The sequence below is a fragment of the Entelurus aequoreus genome, linkage group LG03, assembly GCF_033978785.1.
Source record: "Entelurus aequoreus isolate RoL-2023_Sb linkage group LG03, RoL_Eaeq_v1.1, whole genome shotgun sequence".
Taxonomy (NCBI): domain Eukaryota; kingdom Metazoa; phylum Chordata; class Actinopteri; order Syngnathiformes; family Syngnathidae; genus Entelurus; species Entelurus aequoreus.
Window position 1 is genome coordinate 72,491,529 of NC_084733.1, and position 21,483 is coordinate 72,513,011.

The 21,483-nt window shown below is 43.0% G+C and overlaps 2 protein-coding genes and 3 non-coding genes across 5 annotated transcripts; 1 reads left to right on the top strand and 4 right to left on the bottom strand.

Annotated features, from left to right (window-relative positions):
• Positions 1-9,374: 9,374 nt before the first annotated feature.
• lg03h15orf40 (linkage group 03 C15orf40 homolog) lies at positions 9,375-11,827 on the top strand. Its single transcript, XM_062040648.1, has 5 exons — positions 9,375-9,690; positions 9,778-9,850; positions 10,242-10,365; positions 10,431-10,558; positions 10,639-11,827. The coding sequence occupies exons 1-5, from the start codon at positions 9,659-9,661 to the stop codon at positions 10,726-10,728; spliced, it is 447 nt and encodes a 148-aa protein (XP_061896632.1). The 5' UTR covers positions 9,375-9,658; the 3' UTR covers positions 10,729-11,827.
• Positions 11,828-12,253: 426 nt separating this feature from the next.
• On the bottom strand, positions 12,254-21,421 carry zgc:114188 (40S ribosomal protein S17-like). The gene is made up of 5 exons (XM_062042632.1): positions 21,308-21,421; positions 20,568-20,719; positions 20,229-20,334; positions 12,575-12,640; positions 12,254-12,361 (listed from the first exon to the last, which is right to left on the bottom strand). Exons 1-5 carry the CDS (start codon positions 21,308-21,310, stop codon positions 12,284-12,286), a joined length of 405 nt encoding a protein of 134 aa, XP_061898616.1. The 5' UTR covers positions 21,311-21,421; the 3' UTR covers positions 12,254-12,283.
• LOC133647528 (small nucleolar RNA SNORA71) lies at positions 12,421-12,547 on the bottom strand. Its single transcript, XR_009825710.1, has one exon. It is a non-coding gene; the product is annotated as a small nucleolar RNA SNORA71 (small nucleolar RNA).
• LOC133647526 (small nucleolar RNA SNORA71) lies at positions 12,734-12,860 on the bottom strand. Its single transcript, XR_009825708.1, has one exon. It is a non-coding gene; the product is annotated as a small nucleolar RNA SNORA71 (small nucleolar RNA).
• LOC133647527 (small nucleolar RNA SNORA71) lies at positions 20,408-20,533 on the bottom strand. Its single transcript, XR_009825709.1, has one exon. It is a non-coding gene; the product is annotated as a small nucleolar RNA SNORA71 (small nucleolar RNA).
• Positions 21,422-21,483: the final 62 nt, after the last annotated feature.

Genomic DNA, 21,483 nt, shown 5'->3' on the forward strand with positions numbered 1-21,483 from the left:
AATACACAACGCAGAACGCTGACTGTTAAAAAATGGTGCCGTGACCCGGATTCTTCAGATCAGCTGCTGCAGATTGCCGAGGTTATGCTGTGAGCAAGTAAGTGTATCGTACAGCAATCAGAAAGGATCTGTTGATCGTTGAGACTTTTGATAAAAAGTGATTTTGTTTTACTGTGGCTGTGTTTTTCCACAATTTATCATTACGTTTCCTCACTTACAGTGTCTTTATACCACGTGTCTCTGTATAGTTAAATTTTATTTTAACGTCATATTTCCACTGTTATATTCATTGTGTTTGAAATATAATGGACTTTACACCATTTGGGAGGGGTAGAGGGTGGATGCAAGCAGGGACTGCAGAGCAAGCTAGGCAGCCAGGCTGTAGCAGCCCTGATGGTACCCCTGTAGCAAGGCAAATGTTTTCCACTCCCACCGTTGCTAATAATGACACCCTGGCACAATTGCGTGACCTTTTAGGGGAGTTGGGAACCCACATTGGTGACACTGTTGTTAGCCGCATATTAGCCAACCAAACACCTTTCCCCACTCTAAGTTGCCCACACCCCATGACACCACCCCCGCTCGAGCCCATTCCCTCCCCAGTTGATTTGTCTCGACTGAACATCACGGTGAATGCAGCTGTCAAGGAACCATCGATGTTTAGGGGGGATGGCTCAGACAAATACACCGTACAAGAGTGGATAGATATGATGGACGCTTACCTGCATAAAAAGAATTGTCCGACTACAGAGCAGGCGGATGAAATCCTCAGTCATCTTTTGGGACGAGCTAAGAGTATCGTTAAAGTGGGGCTGAAGAGTAGTGCTGATATCAACACACACCCTGAAGTGGTATACGACATACTCAGAAGATACTTCAGTGACTCTCCCATGTCTGGCTTACCAATGGCTGATTTCTATTCTACACAGTCTGACGCAAATGAGAACCCAGTGGATTACAGGGTTCGGCTCAATACAGCAGCCGAGCACGCTGACCAGCATCTGCGGAAAAGTAGAGAGAAGATGGAGAACATGTCAGCGCAAATTGCTATGATGTTCATCAGGAACTGCCCCAACCCCGAACTCTCCAGTGTGTTCCGATGCAAGCCTATCAGCGAATGGTCAGCCGTGGAGGTGCAAGAAGCTATCGATGAGCACCAGAGGGAGCATCAGGCAAGGAAGAGGGCCATTAGAGCAGAGAAGTTCAAAATGGTGACAGCAACTACCACTACCTGTCAACCTGTAGTTGAGGAGCTGACTGCAACGAGAGCAGAACCTTCCACACAGACAAAGGTGAGTGCAGTCACCACTTCAGAAACAGGGGCTTTAGAACGATTACTAAGCATGCTAGAAGGCATTTTGGCCAGAGCAGCCTCCCCTGTCCAACAGCCAACCCAGTGGACACGCCCCACTTCTTGCCGTGTATGTGGTGACAAAACTCACATCACACGTGAACACTGCATGAAAGAGAAGAGGTGCTTTGGGTGTCTGGAACCTGGCCACACAAGGAGAGATTGCCCATGGGCCGCTCCACGCCAAACCCAAGCAGAGAACCACACACCCAACCAGGGAAACTGAGTCGCTCACATTGTGGAGGGCAAAGTGTGAGTGCATCAGTTCAGACCCTCAAAACTGAAGAAGACATACATGCAATATATGAAGAGAGCTGCAAGACTGCACCGAATGGTAGTGTCATGATTTTCCAGAATATACACAAACTTGAGAAGGCAGATGATCTATTCTACACTGATGTGCTGGTGAATGACCAAGTTGCACTGTATGCTATGCTAGACACTGGTTCAATGGCTTGTACGATGAGTGAAGAAGCAGAAGAGGAGCTCCACAAGGCAGGGTTGCTGACAGAGGGTGCCCAGTCCACCAAAGACATTTTTCTGGTGGGTTGTGGTGGTGTGCATGTGCGACCCAAGTGCATTCACCAGTTAAAGTTGAAAATCTACGGACAAGAAGCAATCGTGCCCACACTAGTCGTGCCAGGCCAGCGTGACCAAATGATAGTAGGCACCAATTTGCTGAAACACTTGCTACGCCAATTCAAGCAAGATCCCAGCTATTGGCGCGTGATGAGTAAAGCTGACTCTACTGGTGAACCAGGCATCGAGCAGTTCTTGAGCATGCTCTCGGGCATAACAAGATGGAAAGGTGACATTATCCCAGACATCATTGGAACTGTGAAGCTTACTAATGCCGTGACACTGGTACCGAAACAGGAGCACATAGTGTGGGTAAAGCTTCCTGGAAAGGCTCCTATCTCAGAGGGAAGTACCATACTGGTGGAACCAGCCAAATCACACTCCAACCGGAAGAGCGTCATGGTAGGGAGAACTGTGGCGTCAATGAGCGGAGACAGGTGGGTTCCTGTGAAGGTTGTGAACCCGAGTGACAAGCCTGTGACACTGAGGAGGAACATGAAGTTAGCTGATGTTTCACCATGTGTGGCACTTGAAGACTTTGACCTTGGAGTGGACTATGTCGCCAGCACGGAGCTAAAAGCACAAGGCCAAAGCGTAAGAGTAGACACTGACCATGTCCCTGACACCTCTGTAAGTCTCGCCCTTCAGGATAAGCTTGCTGATCTTGGATTGGACGACATAGACATCCACTCATGTGAAGTGTCCCCTTATTGGAAGAGTCAGCTTGTGGAACTCATACAGAGGCATGATGAGGTGTTCTCCAAGGACAAGCTGGACTGTGGCCTAGCCAAAGACTTCGTCCACAGGATCCATCTGACTGATGAGCGCCCCTTCCGACTAGCATACCGCTGTGTCCCACCAAGCCAATACCAGAAACTAAGAGAGGTCCTTTCTGAGATGGAGGAGAAGAACATCATACGCAAGTCGTCAAGTGAGTGGGCCTCGCCATTAGTACTGGTTTGGAAAAAGAGTGGGGAACTACGCATTTGTGTGGACTACCGGTGGCTTAATGCACGCACTGTGAAGGATGCCCATCCAGTACCTCACCAAGCTGACTGTTTGGCTGCGCTAGGGGGAAATGCCATATTTAGCGCCATGGACTTGACATCGGGGTTCTACAATGTCCCCATGCACGAACAGGACAAGAAGTTTACTGCCTTCACTACACCAGTAGGCCTCCATGAGTTCAACCGACCACCCCAAGGCCTGTGCAACAGCCCGGCAAGTTTCATGCGCCTCATGATGAGTGTCTTCGGAGACCAAAACTTTTTGACCCTGCTGTGCTACCTCAACGATGTATTGGTCTTTGCCCCAAATGAAGAGGAAGCCCTCAAAAGACTCTAAATGGTCTTTAAGCGGTTGAAGGGACATGGGCTTAAGTTGGCTCCGAAGAAGTGTCATTTCCTCCGGCGAAGTGTCAAGTTCTTGGGCCACATCATTGATGAGAATGTGGTTTCCACTGATTCTGAAAAGATACATGTCATTACAGACATAAGTGAAGCGGACTTGATGATGGAGGATGGAGTCACACCTTCAGCAAAAAAGATTAAGTCTTTTCTTGGTATGGTAATGTATTACCAGAGATTCATACAAAACTGTTCCAGTATGGCGAAGCCCCTGTTCTCTCTGACCGCTGCTGCGACTGGAAAGGCCAACGCAAAACGGGCTTCTCACTTTAAAAGGCTCAGCCCAGGGGATTGGGATCAAGAACAGAGCGACGCATTCAACCAACTAAAGGCTGCTCTGTTGAACTCAGTTGTGTTGGCCCATCCGGACTTTGGTCGCCCTTTCATCCTCTCAACCGACGCTTCATTGGATGGATTGGGCGCTGTCCTCTCTCAAGTCCCTGAAGGAGGGAGCAAAGCACGTCCCATAGCCTTCGCAAGCAAAGCCCTGAGTCGCTCACAAACCAAGTATCCAGCCCATCGTTTGGAGTTCCTCACTCTCAAGTGGTCAGTGTGCGACAAATTCAGCCATTGGATGAAGGGACACTCCTTCACTGTTTGGACTGATAATAACCCGCTAACCTACATCCTCACAAAGCCAAAGTTGGACGCTTGTGAACAGCGGTGGGTGTCGAAGTTGGCTCCATACGACTTCAGTATCCAATATATCCCAGGCAGTAAGAACATCGTTGCAGATGCCTTGAGCAGGCAACCCTTCATCAAGTCACGGGTCAGCAAGAGACTTATAGCAGAACCATATGAAGCTCTGCTCGAGGAAGCGCAACAGATTCGGGATGACAGGATACAGGATGTGTTTCGGCTGAGTACCAACAGCCAAGAGGTAAAACTGGGCGGATCTGAAATGGCATGCAGTTCAATGAGCAGTGAAGAAGTGACGGCAGTCCTGGATGGTCAGATTGAGTGGGGTGAGGGACCCAAAGGGAGAGTGATCTCTTGGCTGGTAAATGATGTACATAAGATTGTTCCACCAGGAGAAAGTGCCTTACCCGTCTTCTCCCTTAAAGAGCTTCAAGACAAGCAACAGGAAGACACTATACTGGCAAGAGTCATTCACTATGTGGCACGTGGCAGGAGGCCATCGAGGAGAGAAAGAGTTAAAGAGCCTCTCAAAGTCCAGAAGACTCTAAAGCAGTGGGAGAAGCTCAAGATGTTGGATGGCATCCTATATAGAGTGAGCAAAGATTCACTAAATGGGAGAAGGCGGTACCAGTATGTTGTGGCTGCATCACTGGCCAAGCAGGCTCTCCAGGGTGTCCATGACGAGGCTGGGCATCAGGGACAGCATAGGACTCTATACCTGGCGAGGCAGAGGTTCTTTTGGATTGACATGGAACGAGACGTCCGTGAATATGTCAAGTCGTGCAAGCGCTGTGTGGTGAGCAAGACACCCGAACCCGAAGGGAGAGCGCCTCTCGAGAGCATCAAAACAACAAGCCCTCTCGAGATGGTCTGCATTGACTTTTGGTCAGCTGAAATCCCAAATGGAAATACTGTGGATGTCCTGGTCGTCACTGACCATTTCACAAAAATGGCTCACGCCTTCCCATGTCATGATCAGTCAGCAAAGCAGGTTGCTCGTCAACTCTGGGATCGATACTTCTGTGTCTACGGCTTTCCAGAGAGAATTCACTCCGACCAAGGAGCCAACTTTGAGAGCCAGTTGATCCGAGAGTTGCTGCTGATCTCTGGGGTAAATAAGTCGAGGACAACAGCTTATCATCCCATGGGAAACGGTGTGGTCGAACGCTTTAACCGGACATTGGGAAGCATGATCAGAGCTCTCCCTCCAAGAGCCAAACAAAAATGGCCCCAAATGTTGCAGACATTGACTTTCGCCTACAACTGCACCGCCCATGAGTCGACGGGCTATGCCCCGTTTTATCTAATGTACGGGAGAATTCCCAGACTCCCAGTTGACGTAATGTTCCACAATGTGGAGAGGGACTGTGACATTGCTGACTATGATAAATATGTCCTCAAACTGAGGGAGGAGCTAAAAGAAGCATTATCATCTGCCCAGGCCAATGCTGTCACCAGTCAGCGTCATCAAACTGAACTGTACAACCAAAGGACCAAAGATCATGACATCGCTGAGGGAGACCAAGTACTCTTGTCAAACAAATGTGAAAGGGCACGCAAGAAGTTGTCGGACAAATGGGAGGCTGTACCGTATGTGGTTGTCTCAAGAGACCCAAGGTGTCATACCTACCGGATAAGGAACACTTGCAGTGGTCATGAAAGGGTTGTCCATCGCAACCGCCTCCTGTGTGTCAACTTTCTTCCACTTAATTTGGAGAATGAAGAGGATGTTGAATCATCATTCACTGAATCATCTGAGTCAAGTCATGTTGAGACACAAAGTCGGGTTTCGGATGTGGTGACGGGAGATGTCACAGAAGACCGAACAGCCAGTTGGATTCTGGACATTGCTTCTGCCAATTCGCCATCAGAATGTCTGGATGCTGATGAGGAGCTTGAAGATCCTGATCTGGATGAAAGTGCCAGCCAGAGGCCAAGGAGTGTGTCAAATGTGGTTGATAGGACAGGCCATAGCGACGACCCCCCAAGCACAGCAATCAGTGTTGTCTCCCGTATAAGAACGAGGGTGGGTAGGCTGGTGAAACCTGTAGATAGGCTAATTCAGAACATGACCCAGAAGAAAATATCTGTTTGAGTTACAAACCTTTGTAAACCATCAAGTACCATAAGATAGTTGTTTAATCCAATGTTTGGGTTGAACTTGTATTACAGTAGCAGTGATAAATATTAGGTACTCCTTGTCTTGTTAAAGGTATATTTTTTTTATTACCTTTGTAAAGTAAAGTGTAAGGTGGTGTAAAAGGCACCTCTTTTTGCAAGTGTATCCAGGAGGGTTGCGCAGCCCTCCTTGGTCATTTTCTCAGTGATATGAGTAACTAATAAGTTGCATAACGTGAATGTATTGGAGTACTCTGCTAAGTCTTGAAGTATTTTGGTGAAGTTCAGAAGGGAGTATGTAGCCGAGCTAAATTTTATTTTATTTTATTTTAATTTTGGTCAATTATTCACAACATTTTTTGTTGTGAACTTCCCCAAAAGTGTTTCTCATTGTAAATAAGTTCCACTCTATTATTTTCCGTTACATACCTTTTTGTTTCCCTGGGGGGTGATTTGGCGTCGCACCTTTGTGACCAGCTTCAGTGAGCACTGACGCTCGGAGCTGTGGAGAGAGATTCCGTTTGCCGTGGACTGTGTGTGACGCCCTGTTTTTGTTTTTTTCCAAAAAAGGTATGTCTCTTATGAGTTTTTTTGGCATAGTTTATTGTATAAAAAATATAAAAAGAATTGATGTGGGTGGGAAAGATGAGGTGTATTGCTGCACATTTAAGGATCCTTTTTCTTAATATATATTGTTATTTGCTGAAGTATATATTTTATATACTGTGTTTTATTTAATTAATTTATTTGAGACTATTATGCTTTTTTTACCTTTATTATTATTATTATTATTATTGTTATTTCAATTTCCACATTTAAACATATATAATTGATTTGAGTGAGCACTGACGCTCGGAGCTGTGGAGAGAGATTCCGTTTGCCGTGGACTGTGTGTGACGCCCTGTTTTTGTTTTTTTTCCAAAAAAAGGTGAATAAATCCCTGTGATTCAACTCCGGTGTGTGTGCCTCACTAAGAAAATACACAACCCAGAATGCTGACTGTTACATCTATAATAGTTTTTTTCTATAAAAAAAACATATTTTTGTTATGTAACTAGCCGGTCGTTGATGGATGGAAAACCGACAGTTATTTTTCTTAAACATTCATTCAATTTCATCAGTTTATTATGTTCTAGTTCAGTGGTTCTCAACCTTTTTTCAGTGATGTACCCCCTGTGAATATTTTTTTAATTCAAGTACCCCCTAATCAGAGCAAATAATTTTTGGTTGAAAAAAAAGAGATAAAGAAGTAAAATACAGCACTATGTCATCAGTTTCTGATTTATTAAACTGTATAACAGTGCAAAATATTGCTCATTTGTAGTGGTCTTTCTTGAACTATTTGGAAAAAAATATATAAAAATAACCCAAAACTTGTTGAAAAATAAACAAGTGATTCAATTATAAATAAACATTTCTACACAGAAGTAATCATCAACTTAAAGTGCCCTCTTTGGGGATTGTCAAAAATGTCCTCTCCTGTTGTTCTCCCCTCTAATGTTTTACAAAAAAGTATGTGCTTATGAATATCGTCAGTATCGATGTATCTGACAAAACCTACAAGTTGTGCATTTCCACTAATATCTGTGGATTCGTCCAGCTGGAGGGAAAATGAGTCGCTAAGTTTTCCAACAACTTGCTCAACAATGTATTTTCCAATTTTATCTACTCTCTAGCAAACAGAGTCATTTGATAAAGGCACATTCTTTATTTTCTCGGCTGCGTTTTTATCCAGTATTATCAGCTCTTCAGCGATAGTGAACGACTTTTTTGGCTTTAGCAACAAGCAAAGACACCGCGTAAGAAGCCTCCAGGGCCAATGTTCCCTCTAATTTTTCATGTGTGTGAGCAAACGCACAAACTCCTTGAGCATTCAGTGGAGCACATGTGAGCGACATCAGACGTGCACACTGTGGCTACACCAGCGTCACACCCGACCCAAACCTGACATCATAACAATTTAAATGTTTTATTAAAATAGTTTTCTGATATAAGTGATTTTGCCCCCTTACAATGACAATAACAAAAATACATGTTTTTCATGAGCTATGTGCTAGTATTGTATGTCTGGCTGCGGGTCCTGCCTTTAAAAGAAATGTTACCCCTTTCAGAGATTACATTTAGTTCCTGTAACTTTCTGTCTGTAAAATACATCTTTTTAATAGTATTTATGAAATCTAGTGACAATATTTCATGAATAATATCCTTAGATTAACATTCTTAATAAATGGCAGTAAAATAAGCACACATCTGATTGTGGAGTCAGTATTACAACCTGGCATTTACACGTTGTGTGGCAGCGTTGGGGTTGTCTGACTTTTTGTGTGGCCATAAACGCAGCACTGGCTAAGTGCCATGAGTGCGTGTGTTGGTGCAGGTGAACGAGCGAGCGGCTTCTGTTGAAACGACGGATGATAACGTTGGTTTAAGCCTGGTTTGTATGGCAGAAAATTACCAGTTTTTATAGATAAAATGTTTTTTACTCATGTTTTTGGTGTGGTTACAAACAGTTTTGCTCAATAAAGTGATTGATGGAATTCCTGTCCGTGAAGTGTCTCGACAGACGATAATTGAACTGCATGTGTTGACAGAGATTGTTTTATTCATTGGGGCCACTCTTGTTGTCACTTGTCTCTCACAGAGTTGCATTGCAAAATCATACAGAATAAATTGTAATGTGTTTATTTTGTTTAAAGTTCAGATGGGATTTTTGATTTCCTGTGCGGCATTAATTTGCAGTAGAGGACGCATGAGCGGTGCGCAATTTCGCAGGCGCGCACCTTAAAGGGAACGTTGTCCAGGGCTTTGGCTGATGTTGTGGAGGCTTAATTTCCGCATCGTGTCTTGAGATGACCTGAATTAATTTAGTCTCCTCTTAAAAAAATCAGGTGGCTTACCGACATGGCAAGCGTGTTTTGTCCGGAGATGCCGCTGAAGATGCGCGGCCGCTTCATGCCGCTGTTCGCTAACATTTCTCCACAGAAAAAACACAATGCCTTGGGGGGGTTACAACTCGAAGCCTAAATCCCATTAACACATATTCTTCAGAATACTGTCTGAATTTTGCCGGCTCAGGTTTGGCCTTCTTTGGCACATGTTCCTCCTTGTTTTCAGCTGCATTACTGCTACGTTTTAACCAAGCCTCCATTGTTTTCTACATCGATAGTTGATTGACAGTTGCTGCAGTGTGGCAGCGCCAGGTAGGGTCAAACCATTATGGCATGGGCCATGGGGGAAACTCTGGGTTTATGATAATGAATGGAATAGCCTACTTGATTTGATGTTCAGTTTATGAACTTCCATTCATATTTTGTTGAAGTATTATTCAATAGATATATTTATAAAGGATTTTTGAATTGTTGCTATTTTTAGAATATTAAAAAACAATCTCAAGTACCCCTTGGCATACCTTCAAGTACCCCCAGGGGTACGCGTACCCCCATTTGAGAACCACTGTTCTAGTTCATGTAAGATTATTTTACTTTGAAGCTAACCGGAAGTCGGCTGGTTGGTAACCGGAAAATACTTTGTTTACACAGACACAGTCCACGCTGCTGAGCTACCAATGCTAACATACGTTATTTGTTCAAATGCGTGGTAGCCATATGTTCGATCAATTTTTAACTTTTGTACATATTCAATTAAATGTTTGTTGTCATTCTGGCATTTCGTTTCCATGTTTAGTTTGTCGTTTGTCTCGAGACTGAACTGCGTTCATCGACTCACGTTCTCATCCACAAACATGCCCAGAAAACTGGTGAGTGGTGACGACTTTAAACTATGAATTGACTGCTTAATAAATAATTGAGTACGTAAATATTACTCCTCCAAAGACATGCACCTGGGGATAGGTTGATTGGCATCACTAAATTGGCCCTAGTGTGTGAATGTGAGTGTGAATGTTGTCTGTCTATCTGTGTTGGCCCTAGCGATGAGGTAGCGACTTGTCCAGGGTGTACCCCGCCTTCCGCCCGATTGTAGCTGAGATAGGCTCCAGCGCCCCCCGCGACCCCGAAGGGAATAAGCAGTAGGAAATGGATGGATAGATAAATATTACTGATGAGCAACACTCATCTTTTCCAAAATATTACAATTGTTTAGATGCGAGTCAAAGCAGACGTGACGTCACGTGGTTCTGGGTCTTGCAGGTCAAAGGTCAGCCTGTGAGCGAGGACCCCGCACGTGATCAAGGTCCGGTGGTCCGTGGCAAAAGCGGCGCGGTTACCATCACGGTGCACGTGAAGCCTGGGTCTAAACACAACAGCATTACAGGTCACCATCATGTAACATGACGTCACCATGATGTCATCACGTGGGAATGATTTTTTGTGCTGCAGATGTTTCCACAGAGGCGGTGGGCGTGGCCATCGCCGCGCCACCTACAGACGGGGAGGCCAACACCGAGCTGCTGCGTTACCTGGCGGAAGTTCTGGATGTGAAGAAGAGTCGTGTTTCCCTGGAAAAGGTTCCAGAAGTTCCTTTGTGTTATCATTCATGTTAGCACATTGTTTTTACTGACATTCTTTACGCCATCCTGCCAACCAGGGTTCCAAGTCACGAGACAAAGTCATCAGCGTCGACTCAGCGCTGGGCCCGGAGGAAGTTCTGCTACGACTTAAAAAGGCAGCAGGATGATGCCAGGAGACACCTGTGACCATCAGCGCCAAAATTGCTAGTTACGTGATGACGTCAGAGAAGAGCAAGTTGGAAGATCCAATGACCTATCATAAGCCACCATGGGGAAACAATGAGCTCATGCACAGAGACTCCAATAAACGTGTTATAGCCAAAGAGTTTTGGTTTACCGGATGATTTGAGGGGTCGTCTTCAGGCAGTGTTTCTCCAATTGTGGGTCAGGACCAGCAAGGGGAGATTTACACTCTTGTATCCATTTTAGAACGATACACAAGCCTGTAGCTAGGTGGCGGCGGTGCTCAGTTTAATCAACCGGCTCCCTGATTTACGCAGTAGCAGTTGTAAACCGGAACACTTGCCCACAGAGCTGAGGCAAAGAGATGGAGAGGTTTGGGACATGAATGAAAAAATTCATTAGCAGTATATACAGACCCCTTTCCAAAAAATTTGAATATGATGGGTAAGTGTATTCATTTCCATAATTTCATTCAAAATGTTAAACTTCCATAGATTATAGATTCAGGAACAACATAAACAACAAACAATTTCAAGTATTTAGTATATTTGTACATCATTTGGACTTCAAGCTCATAAAACCCACAAAAACAGGATTTCAAAAAATTATACTGTGAAGAAATCCCCATTTACTGCTGTTTTTGCACAAAAAAAAAATTAGGATCAAATCAATTCAAATCGGTTTTGAAGTGGTGACTCCCACCTCGACATTCCAGTCTTTCTGGATCTCTGCCAGATTCATGACTCTTCTGTTTGATAATCCACATAAACCCAGGGTCTGCTCTTCTGCTGCCATATTTTGCCCTTCCATTAGACTTGCCATTGATATGCTTGGACACAGCCAGCCTCTTTAGCTATGAACTTTTGTGGCTTACGTATCAATGATGGTCAGAAGGCCAGTTGTCAATTCTGCAGTCTTCCCCATATTGATCCTGAGACTATTGAACCTAAGTGAAGCAATTTGGTGACACCTGGGAAAACCTGTGCAGGTGCTTTATGAGTTTAATAGACGAGTAGTGTGTGACACTCCGTTTAGAACATTTATGTCCTGAAAAATTTGTTTTTGTGGGTTTTGTGAGCTGGAGGCCCAAATTTTGTACAAATAAACTAAATACTTGAAATTGTTAAATTGTGGGCCCTGATTCTATAATCCATGGAAGTTTAACATTTTGAGTGGAATTATGGAAATATTTTCCATTATATATGTTTTTTAAAGGGTCTGTGTAATATAACTTCACAAATTGTGTTGCAGAGATGAACATAAATTGTCAGTAATAATTCAGATCGGGAGGGTCCTGACAGAAAATAATTGAGAAGTGCCATCTTGAAGAAACGTGTCCAGTAGAGGTCAGCCGTGGTTGTGCATTTACTAGTCTTTGAAGATAAATGGGTCATCCTAATTAATGCAACATCACAATCTAACTGCATGGTGATAGGATTAATTTTTGGGCAGGATGTCAGCACAGTCAAAGGTAAACACGAGAATTTTCAAAGAAAGATCATACAAACATTGTGTTTCCACAAGGTTTTATTAGAAGATTTAATTTTCTCGAGGCTGCTTGAAGTTCATGCCGACTGTTTGCTGAGTCACCTGTAGGTTGGATAGACCGCCAAAGTCCTGATGACACAAATGTAAGCGAGTGTTAAGATGACAAGAATGTAAGAAAAGAGTTAGTGTGTCTGCAAGCATCAGGGTCTGACAGGAAGTGGTGGTCCTGCAGACATGTGTAAGGCTGGCAGCTTTATCTTCCTGTATTATCAATGACCTGGCGACGCACACGGCAAGATCACCTTTGATACAGGAAGTAATGTGATTTGACGTTCGACTCACCAGCAGCTTCAGCATCTCTTTGGTGTCGGGATCAACTTCGATCAGCTCCTGATCCAAGGCGGACACCTGCAAGCACACACACAAAGACACTCACATGACTGAAGCTCCTCCCACCTCAAAGTTTTTGTCAGTTAGTCTGCATTTATAAACAAAATGTCATGTCTGCAAGCGCCAGGGTCAAACAGGAAGTGGTGGTCCTGCAGACACGGGAAAGGCTCGCAGTTTTCTCTTCCTGCTTTATCAATAACCTGGCGACACACACGCCATGATCATTTTCGATACAGGAATGAAGGGCAACAACAACACGTTTGAATTTGGGAATCCAGGAGAGCGGAAGTACTAGCGTGATAGCTACAGAGTCAGTGGTTACGCTACACCAGGACTATTTAACTGGCGGCCAAAGCTTTTTATTTAGCTCGCCGAACATCACCCAAATAGGCTTGATAAAACCATTCAAAACAGGGTTGTTCATGTATGCAGTACTCCAGCCACCCAGCAGGGGGCAACAGCAAAGCATATGTGTCACAATGAAGCAGCAAGTGGGTGAGTATGAGAAGATGGCACTACATACCCTAAATTTATTTTAAACAAATCTCAAAAACCTGACTTAACAGCGACTGGACAACTAAGTATGAATGTATTGAAATTGCAGACTTTGTGATGTCTTGTATTTGTGGCCGTGTTTTGGGCTGTTTAACTCTGGCGATCAAAACTGGTTAAATACATGTAGAGCTGAATAAGACCAGCAGAGGGCTAAAAAGCTCCACCTTAGGTTTAATTCTGTTGAGCCACATTTGTGCAATGTTTGCTGTGTGAATTAACCAATTTTATTTGTAACATACACAATGGACATTATTTATGTAAATTCATAATGGACGTGATACTTCTGTAATAATTATATTTTCAGTCTTACAAACTTAAAAGACAAAGAAATAAAACTGTAGAAAAAGAATTTAAAAAAAGAAACATCAATGAAAGCTTGTGTTTCTTCATGATGTTAACTGTCAAGCTGCACATGCTGGAAATGGGTAGCGAACCCAGAAAAATTAATTTGACAGTGCAGTGTGAAAGCTGATGTGTAATCATTGTAATGACGTAAACATGATGGGCTGCACTTAAACCTGGTATATACTCTCGCGTCACATAACTTGCGTAAGCAACACCATCTTGCTCCTACCCAAGTACCCTCCCGCTGACCCTGACATGGGGGCGTGGCTCATTTGGTGAAGAGGCCGACCAGCAACTTCGGGGTTTCTGGTTTGAATCCAGCATCCACCATTCCAGTCACTTCTGTTGTGCTCCCAGTACTACCTACACTGGTGTAAATCTACCTTAAAGATGTAGATAATTTGTTTCTCTATGTAAAGCGCTTTAGTCATGAGAGAAAAAGTGCTGTATAACTATAATTTGCTTCACTTAATGTACACCTCCCTAAAATCCCAGGTTTGCCTCAGAGCTGTGATTGGTCAGCTTTTACAGAGGTGAGTCTATGAGCACAGGAAAGCAGACTTTGTGCATGAAATGCACACATTTTTGTATGAAATAAAGCAAAAGTGATGGAACATTTGTATGTAAACTGATAGTGTACCTAATATCTCAGTACCCTCTAAAAAAATAATCACTGAATGTGTCGTTTTTTAGCCTGTTGTGTTTCGTCCAGAAGTCACTCTTTTTGATTTTGTTGCCAATATTGTGCTAACAGGTTCAATTCTGACACATTCTTTCTCTACACACACGTTCTCTCTAACAACACTTCCTCATTCTCTTGTCAATCTTCTTTCAGGTTTGCTAAGTTCACAAATATGGAAGCTCTGAATATCAATCACACAGAAACATAAACACCACCTGCAGCTTGTTACAAAAGTTATTTAACAGTTTTATTTTCAATTACATATAGCTCTCTCTTGTCCCATGTCCCAAACAGCTGAATAGCGCTTCAAATTCGCCTGGCCTCTGCCGCAATTTGTTTAGCGGTTGCACAGCCCACCTTCACAAAGGTTCTCTTCCGGTTTTGAAGCAATATGTACATTAAAAGTGGCCGTTGTTTTAAAAGGGTTAGTTCCAGCTCAAACAAAGTAGGTGTCGCTTCGGGCGCCATTGTTTACTACAAGTTCGCAACCACCACTACAAACAGAAAGCTCTTTCAGGAAGATAGTCAGCAAGAGTTGTAGTTGCTCACACAGAAAACACAGAAGATTATTGCAAGTCACACGCCAGCCTCCCAAGAGCAATAAGCAAACCAAGATGTCGTCAGAAAGACGCAAGCTAAGTGACGTGAGAGTATTTTACAGCCTTATCGCTGTATGAAATGTGCTAAAGGGCGACCAGTCACCACATCATAAGGTAAGACTTTTGAGAGGTGCAGAAGCATTAACCAGGCTTAAAGGGGCCGTTTGCAACCTTTAGGAAGATTCCTAGAGGGCACTAACTTACCAATGGGTTTTTAGCATTATATCGACTCGATTCAGAATGTTTTTAAAATGATAAAATTTGATTTGGTGAGATGAAATCGAATCAGTAACTTTAGCAAAAAAATAAACCAGTGTGACTGTTAAATACTGGATATTGGACACTGCAGGTGAAGTTTCCTATATTCCTGTTATTTCTAGTAAGGGAATTATGTATCAATGAATTAGGGATACAAACAAGCAAGTAAACAAGTAATGGCCAATGCATTCACATTTTTGTGCAACCAACACTTTAGTAGGAATTAAATAGTAAATGGTCTGTATTTATATAGCACATTTACAATACCTGGAATAATACCCAAAACGCTTATTATACAACACATTCACCCATTCACACACTGATAGCAAATTAACAAGGGAAACCTTTTCTGCTCACATTTTCAATATTCAAGCAATTTTCAAGTACAGTAACCAAAACATTAAAAGTAGATTTGCCTGCTAAATAAAGTTCACCGACCCAGCCATATCTGCATTCTGTTATACGCCCTGGCTTCGCCAATGAAGGACAGCGTCCCAGGTGTGAGGAAGCATTTATGCCCACTCATTCCTGTTGGTGTGGGCCCCTCGCTTCCTAATTTCCAAAACCTCTTTCAGCCGTCTCTTTTATTTGTTTCGCATGAAATTACTTATCTTTTGTTGCCAGTTGTTGCAATGACATCTTAACTGTTGTGTTCTTGAAGTCGGTGCGTCGTCGCAGTTAGCTATAATGTCACAAACGTGTCGGTGGCGTCCTTTGTGGTTTAAAGGCCTACTGAAACCCACTACTACCGACCACGCAGTCTGATAGTTTATATATCAATGATGAAATCTTAACATTATAACACATGCCAATACGGCCGGGTTAACTTATAAAGTGACATTTTAAATTTGCCGCTAAACTTCCGGTTCGAAACGCCTCTGAGGATGACGTATGCGCGTGACGTAGCCCGGCGAACACGGGTATGCCTTCCACATTGAAGCCAATACGAAAAAGCTCTGTTTTCATTTCATAATTCCACAGTATTCTGGACATCTGTGTTCGTGAATCTGTTGCAATCATGTTCATTGCATTATGGAGAAGGAAGCTGAGCAAGCAAAGAAGAAAGTTGTCGGTGCGAAATGGACGTATTTTTCGAACGTAGTCAGCAACAACAGTACACAGCCGGCGCTTCTTTGTTTACATTCCCGAAAGATGCAGTCAAGATGGAAGAACTCGGATAACAGAGACTCTAACCAGGAGGACTTTTGACTTCGATACACAGAGGCCTGTAGAGAACTGGGACAACACAGACTCTTACCAGGATTACTTTGATTTGGATGACAAAGACGCAGACGTGCTACTGTGAGTATGCAGCTTTGGCTTCTAAACATTTGATCGCTTGACCGTATGTGCGCAACTTTTTTTTGCGTATGTACGTAACTTTTTTAAAATATATAAGCTTTATGAACCTTGGGTTAGGTGAACGGTCTTTTGGGCTGAGTGATTGTGTGTGTTGATCAGGTGTTTGAATTGTATTGGCGTGTTCTATGGAGCTAGGAGCTAGCAAAGGAGCTAGGAGCTAGCGTAACAAACACGCAGGTGTTTTTATGCAGGATTAATTTGTGGCATATTAAATATAAGCCTGGTTGTGTTGTGGCTAATAGAGTATATATATGTCTTGTGTTTATTTACTGTTGTAGTCATTCCCAGCTGAATATCAGGTCACCCCCGGCTCTCACAGCATCTTCCCTATCTGAATAGCTTCAACTCCCCACTAGTCCTTCACTTGCACTTTACTCATCCACAAATCTTTCATCCTCGCTCAAATTAATGGGGAAATTGTCGCTTTCTCGGTCCGAATCTCTCTCACTTCATGCGGCCATCATTGTAAACAATAGGGAACTTTGCGTATATGTTCAACTGACTACGTCACGCTACTTCCGGTAGGGGCAAGCCTTTTTTTTATCAGATACCAAAAGTTGCAATCTTTATCGTCGTTGTTCTATACTAAATCCTTTCAGCAAAAATATGGCAATATCGCGAAATGATCAAGTATGACACATAGAATAGATCTGCTATCCCCGTTTAAATAAAAAAAATTCATTTCAGTAGGCCTTTAAAGTTATGTTGCAACATTATTGTGATGTGTCCTTTGTCTTTGTTGTGGAGAAGTCATTGCGGTCCATATAATCTTGACCGCGTTATTTCCGGAAATGCACAATATAGAACTTAACAATAAAATTATGTGGTGAAAACAGCGGGGGTTTGCAGACTTACCAAGATATAGTGGTTTACGTTTGTTAGTTCCTGCCTTGTTGACAGTGGACAGTAGCATGACTCTGTCTTTAAATTGTTTGAATCCTTCTATGCGTTGAGCTTCTTGCTTGAGTGTTGAGACTGCATAATCCCGTCTCCTCGCAGTTTTACGGGTGCATTTTTTTCCAGAGGACACATGTCAGTAGCTGCGTTTCCATTACCCTTAGAAATGCGCAAAACCTAAATATCGCAACAAGAAACTGCTAATTGAAACACCCAGAATTCGAAAAACCTCTCAAATATTGTTAAAACATTTTTATACTCATGAGGTGGTTTTTCAGACGATTCGATATTGAAGTGTGTCGCAATAGCATGATGGAAACACTTTTTTCGCATTTACAGGGCACCTAAACTCAGAACCAGCAGGGTGCTGATGCAGGACAACTAAGGCGGATGGGTCGTCTTAGTCTTGCTTCAGAACGATCGGCCGGGGGAAGCGAGGCAGCACCGGGCCGCCTCGCAATTGAGGCGGACCCGCAGAGACCCACATGCTCGAACAAAGTCGAAAGGGTCTTTGAATCCACTATTTGTCTGTGAGTTCCTCATTCACAATTCTTTCCTAAAAGCTCCTTATTCGTGGCCGCTGCCACACGCAAGGACGTTGTCTTTGAGCAATCAACCGCTGCCTTCGTCTTTTATTAACAATCACGGCAACAGCACTGGCTGCAATTGTTAACACAGCTCCAAAACTATGAAACCGCAAAGTGTCCATCTTCCTTAAAATTCAGTCTCAATTAGGGATGTCCCGATCTGATACCGATATTGTTTTTGCACTTCCGATCCGATACCGATACTGGCCTTATCCGAGCATGTATTAAAGTTTTTTAGCCTATTTAGTTGTCAGATTCATGTTGAAAAGGGTTTTAGTACTCTTGATAACAACTAGCCAGCTGAATTAGGTGAGTTTGAATAATACACAATGGAGATGTTGACATGCGGAGTTTCAAGCACGCTTCATTTTCTAGCAGGGGACTTTTCAAACGATGCTACACATTAGCAGTAATGCTACTTTTTATAGCAACGCTTTTGCCCCACACTTCACAAATTACGGTTGTCTGTTCGACATATTCCCACTTGAAGCCAAACCACCGCCAGACGATGGACCCCCTGATGTTTTTGGGGGGAATTAATTAATTCTTCCTTCATTATTACCGCTCACACGGCTGCGCTAGCATCACAGCTAACTTTAGCCATGCTGCTACCTCTCTGCTCCGCGAGGGCGTATACGTATGTGACGTATGTAGAAGGTGCGCTTGTCTGTCTGTGAGAAGGAGACACAGGAAGGAGTGGGAAGAGCCTGTCGTGTAATGCCAGCAGCTAAAAGAAACTGTGTGAGAATGTATACTCGAATATCACGATATAGTCATTTACTATATCGCACAAAGACAGCTGACATTTTTACCAGTAACTTTTCATTCACATGGCCGTCTTAACGGTTAGGACACAGACCTGTGTGTGTTGAAGGTGTGCTGGAAAATGTGGAACGGAAATTAGGGAGCAGCAGAAAAGTGGAATGTATTATTTAAATCGGTGCGTTGGAAAACACGGACGGGATTTTTTAAAAACTGGATCTGGATCGGCATTTTCCCATGCCTTGCCGATAAACATTTTTTGGCAAAAATCGGCGGCCGATCCGATCCAAATATCGGATCGGGACATCCCTAGTCTCAATGGGCGAGATTTCACGAGAATTACGGCTCATGACGCGTAACACCCTTTAATGGAAACACCTAAGTCGCAAATGTACTTTGTCAAAATGTTTTAAATGTGGCTTTACTTTTGCGAAAAACGACAATAAAAAGGTAGTTTTCCTTTTTGATGTAGACAGGCGGAATAAAAAAAAAGAGCCCAGCAAAGCCCCCCCAAGTGACGTGAATGGTAAATTGTGCTACACTTCGCAATGGGGCGGGCACTATCCACCAATAGGTCGATACAGTGTTAACAGTTGATCATTTGGTGAAGAAAACACGGTTGACTCTGGAGAAAAAGAACGGGCTATAATTCAGGGTCAATGGCACGACGTCGTTTTATAGAACATCGCTTTATATCGGACCGTGTTACATTAACCTTCACCTGTATTTTCTTATGGCGTTTGCAATTCTCGACCACTGTAGCTGGCTACCATCTTTGTTTTGATGATGCCATGGACGTGCAGGCAGACGTAACTTTTGACGTCCTTATCAATAAAGGTGCTAAACTTCAAATACAGTCTGCCGTATTCAAGTCCAAAGTTTTCCTTCTTCTAGTATCGATAAAATCAAACGATTCCCTTTTAAAAAGATCTTGGGTCAATACATATCTTCCGGAAGGCAAATTTGCCAAGCACAGATTGTAGTTGAATCTAAAGAACATAATTCGATGCATCAATTACTCATTACATCCCTAATTATATTTCACATTCTTACAGCACTGTGCAAATGACACAATTATGCCCGTGCATACCTCGTACACATACATTAACTTTGTGTGTTATTAGATGACTAAGATTAGCCATCATTGAATGTATTTTCTATAAGAACAATCAGACTGCAAATTATTAGTTGCCTCTTCTGGGACTGCTTTAGTGTATGTGAATGTGTGTACGTAGACAAGAAAGCAGTGCAAAGCCTGAACACTAAGCGAATTCAATGACCGACAGGCAATTTTTTCCCAAATATAATTTGTAATATGTAAAGAATAGACACTTAAAAAAACGATGTTCCGTTAAACCACTTATGGCAACATAAGCTAGTCGGTGGTGTTCTGACTATATTTTTGTATGACAAAATGGAACTGAGCAATACTGCTCACCCTTCACTAAGTTATGCGTCAAAGGCTCAAGTGACTAGATTTTCCACTGCGGCTCTGATGCACCAATTTTGAATATCGGAGCAGCAGGCTACTGTTATCATAAAATGATGGATTCACTGACCTCAGGAACATAGTTGTCCCTCCTCTCTCGCTCCTCCTCCTGCAGTTTGATGGAGATTCCTCGGACGGGGCCTCTCTGGATGCGCTTCATCAGATGTGTCACATATCTGCAACGACAACACAGTGATGGCTAGGACAAGGAAAGATTGAACATGCCAACACTTCAATCAAACATTTTAGTGTCTGAGAGCATCAGGGTTTGATAGGAAAATGCATTCCTTCAAACACGGGAAAGGCTCTCAATTTGATCTTCCTGCTTATAAATGACCTGGCAATACAGACGCCATAATCACTTTCGATACAGGGTGACAACATGGTCTTATAGACATGACAACCTCACCCGGCTATCTTGTTGCGGAGCTTCTTGCTGGGAATAATGGCGATCTCCTCGCACACCCTTTTGTTGGTGTGGAAGTCATTACCCAGTCGAGTGTAGTATTTCTCGATGATGACCCTGGCGGCCTTCTTCACCGTCTTGGTCCTGACGCGTCCCTAAAGATACCAAACACAATCGTCAGTGCCATGCACATTATCCTGGTTGGCTTGACGGACATGCCAAATACAGACTGTGGGTCACATGACCTTAAATATTAAAATATATGACGTTTCTAGACTAGCAACACTTACCTATAATCATGTACAAAATAGAATAAGAGAGAACTCATTTTGATAATAAACTATTTTCCCAGAGGCTAAGTGTTAGCATTAGCTAAAAGCTCAGCTTCGGTTTAATCTCAAGAACAACTTCCCGATTAACGTCGCCAGTAAATATATGTATACGCTCATAATGTAAGTGCAATTATAGTCGGATAAATGCACGTTGTTCAATTTAATTTAATGGCTAAAAGACGACTCATACTAAACCAGGCAATTCATTGACTGCTACTAGCTATTAGCAGCAACTTCCTAAAAATATGTCGTGCATTTAACGAATGGTTTATGTCATCGAAGGCAAATATAGCACGGATTAAATCAAACAAAGTCTAACACGACCACAGATGATAAAGCCGGGTGGTGTAACCAGGCATGATAGCAGGATTAGTTCGGATAGCTTAGCAAAGCACGTCGAAAAACACCCACCATGATGGATCGGCCTGGTAGAAGAGGACAAAATACACTTCCGGTGAAGGTTTATACGATCCGGCGGAAGTCGATTCAAAGGCATCTGATTCTACGCCATCTTTTGGTTGGGAGTCGTAAGTACAAGTGTAAATATAGATTAAAACGATGTATTCTATTGTTATGTGCATTTAAAA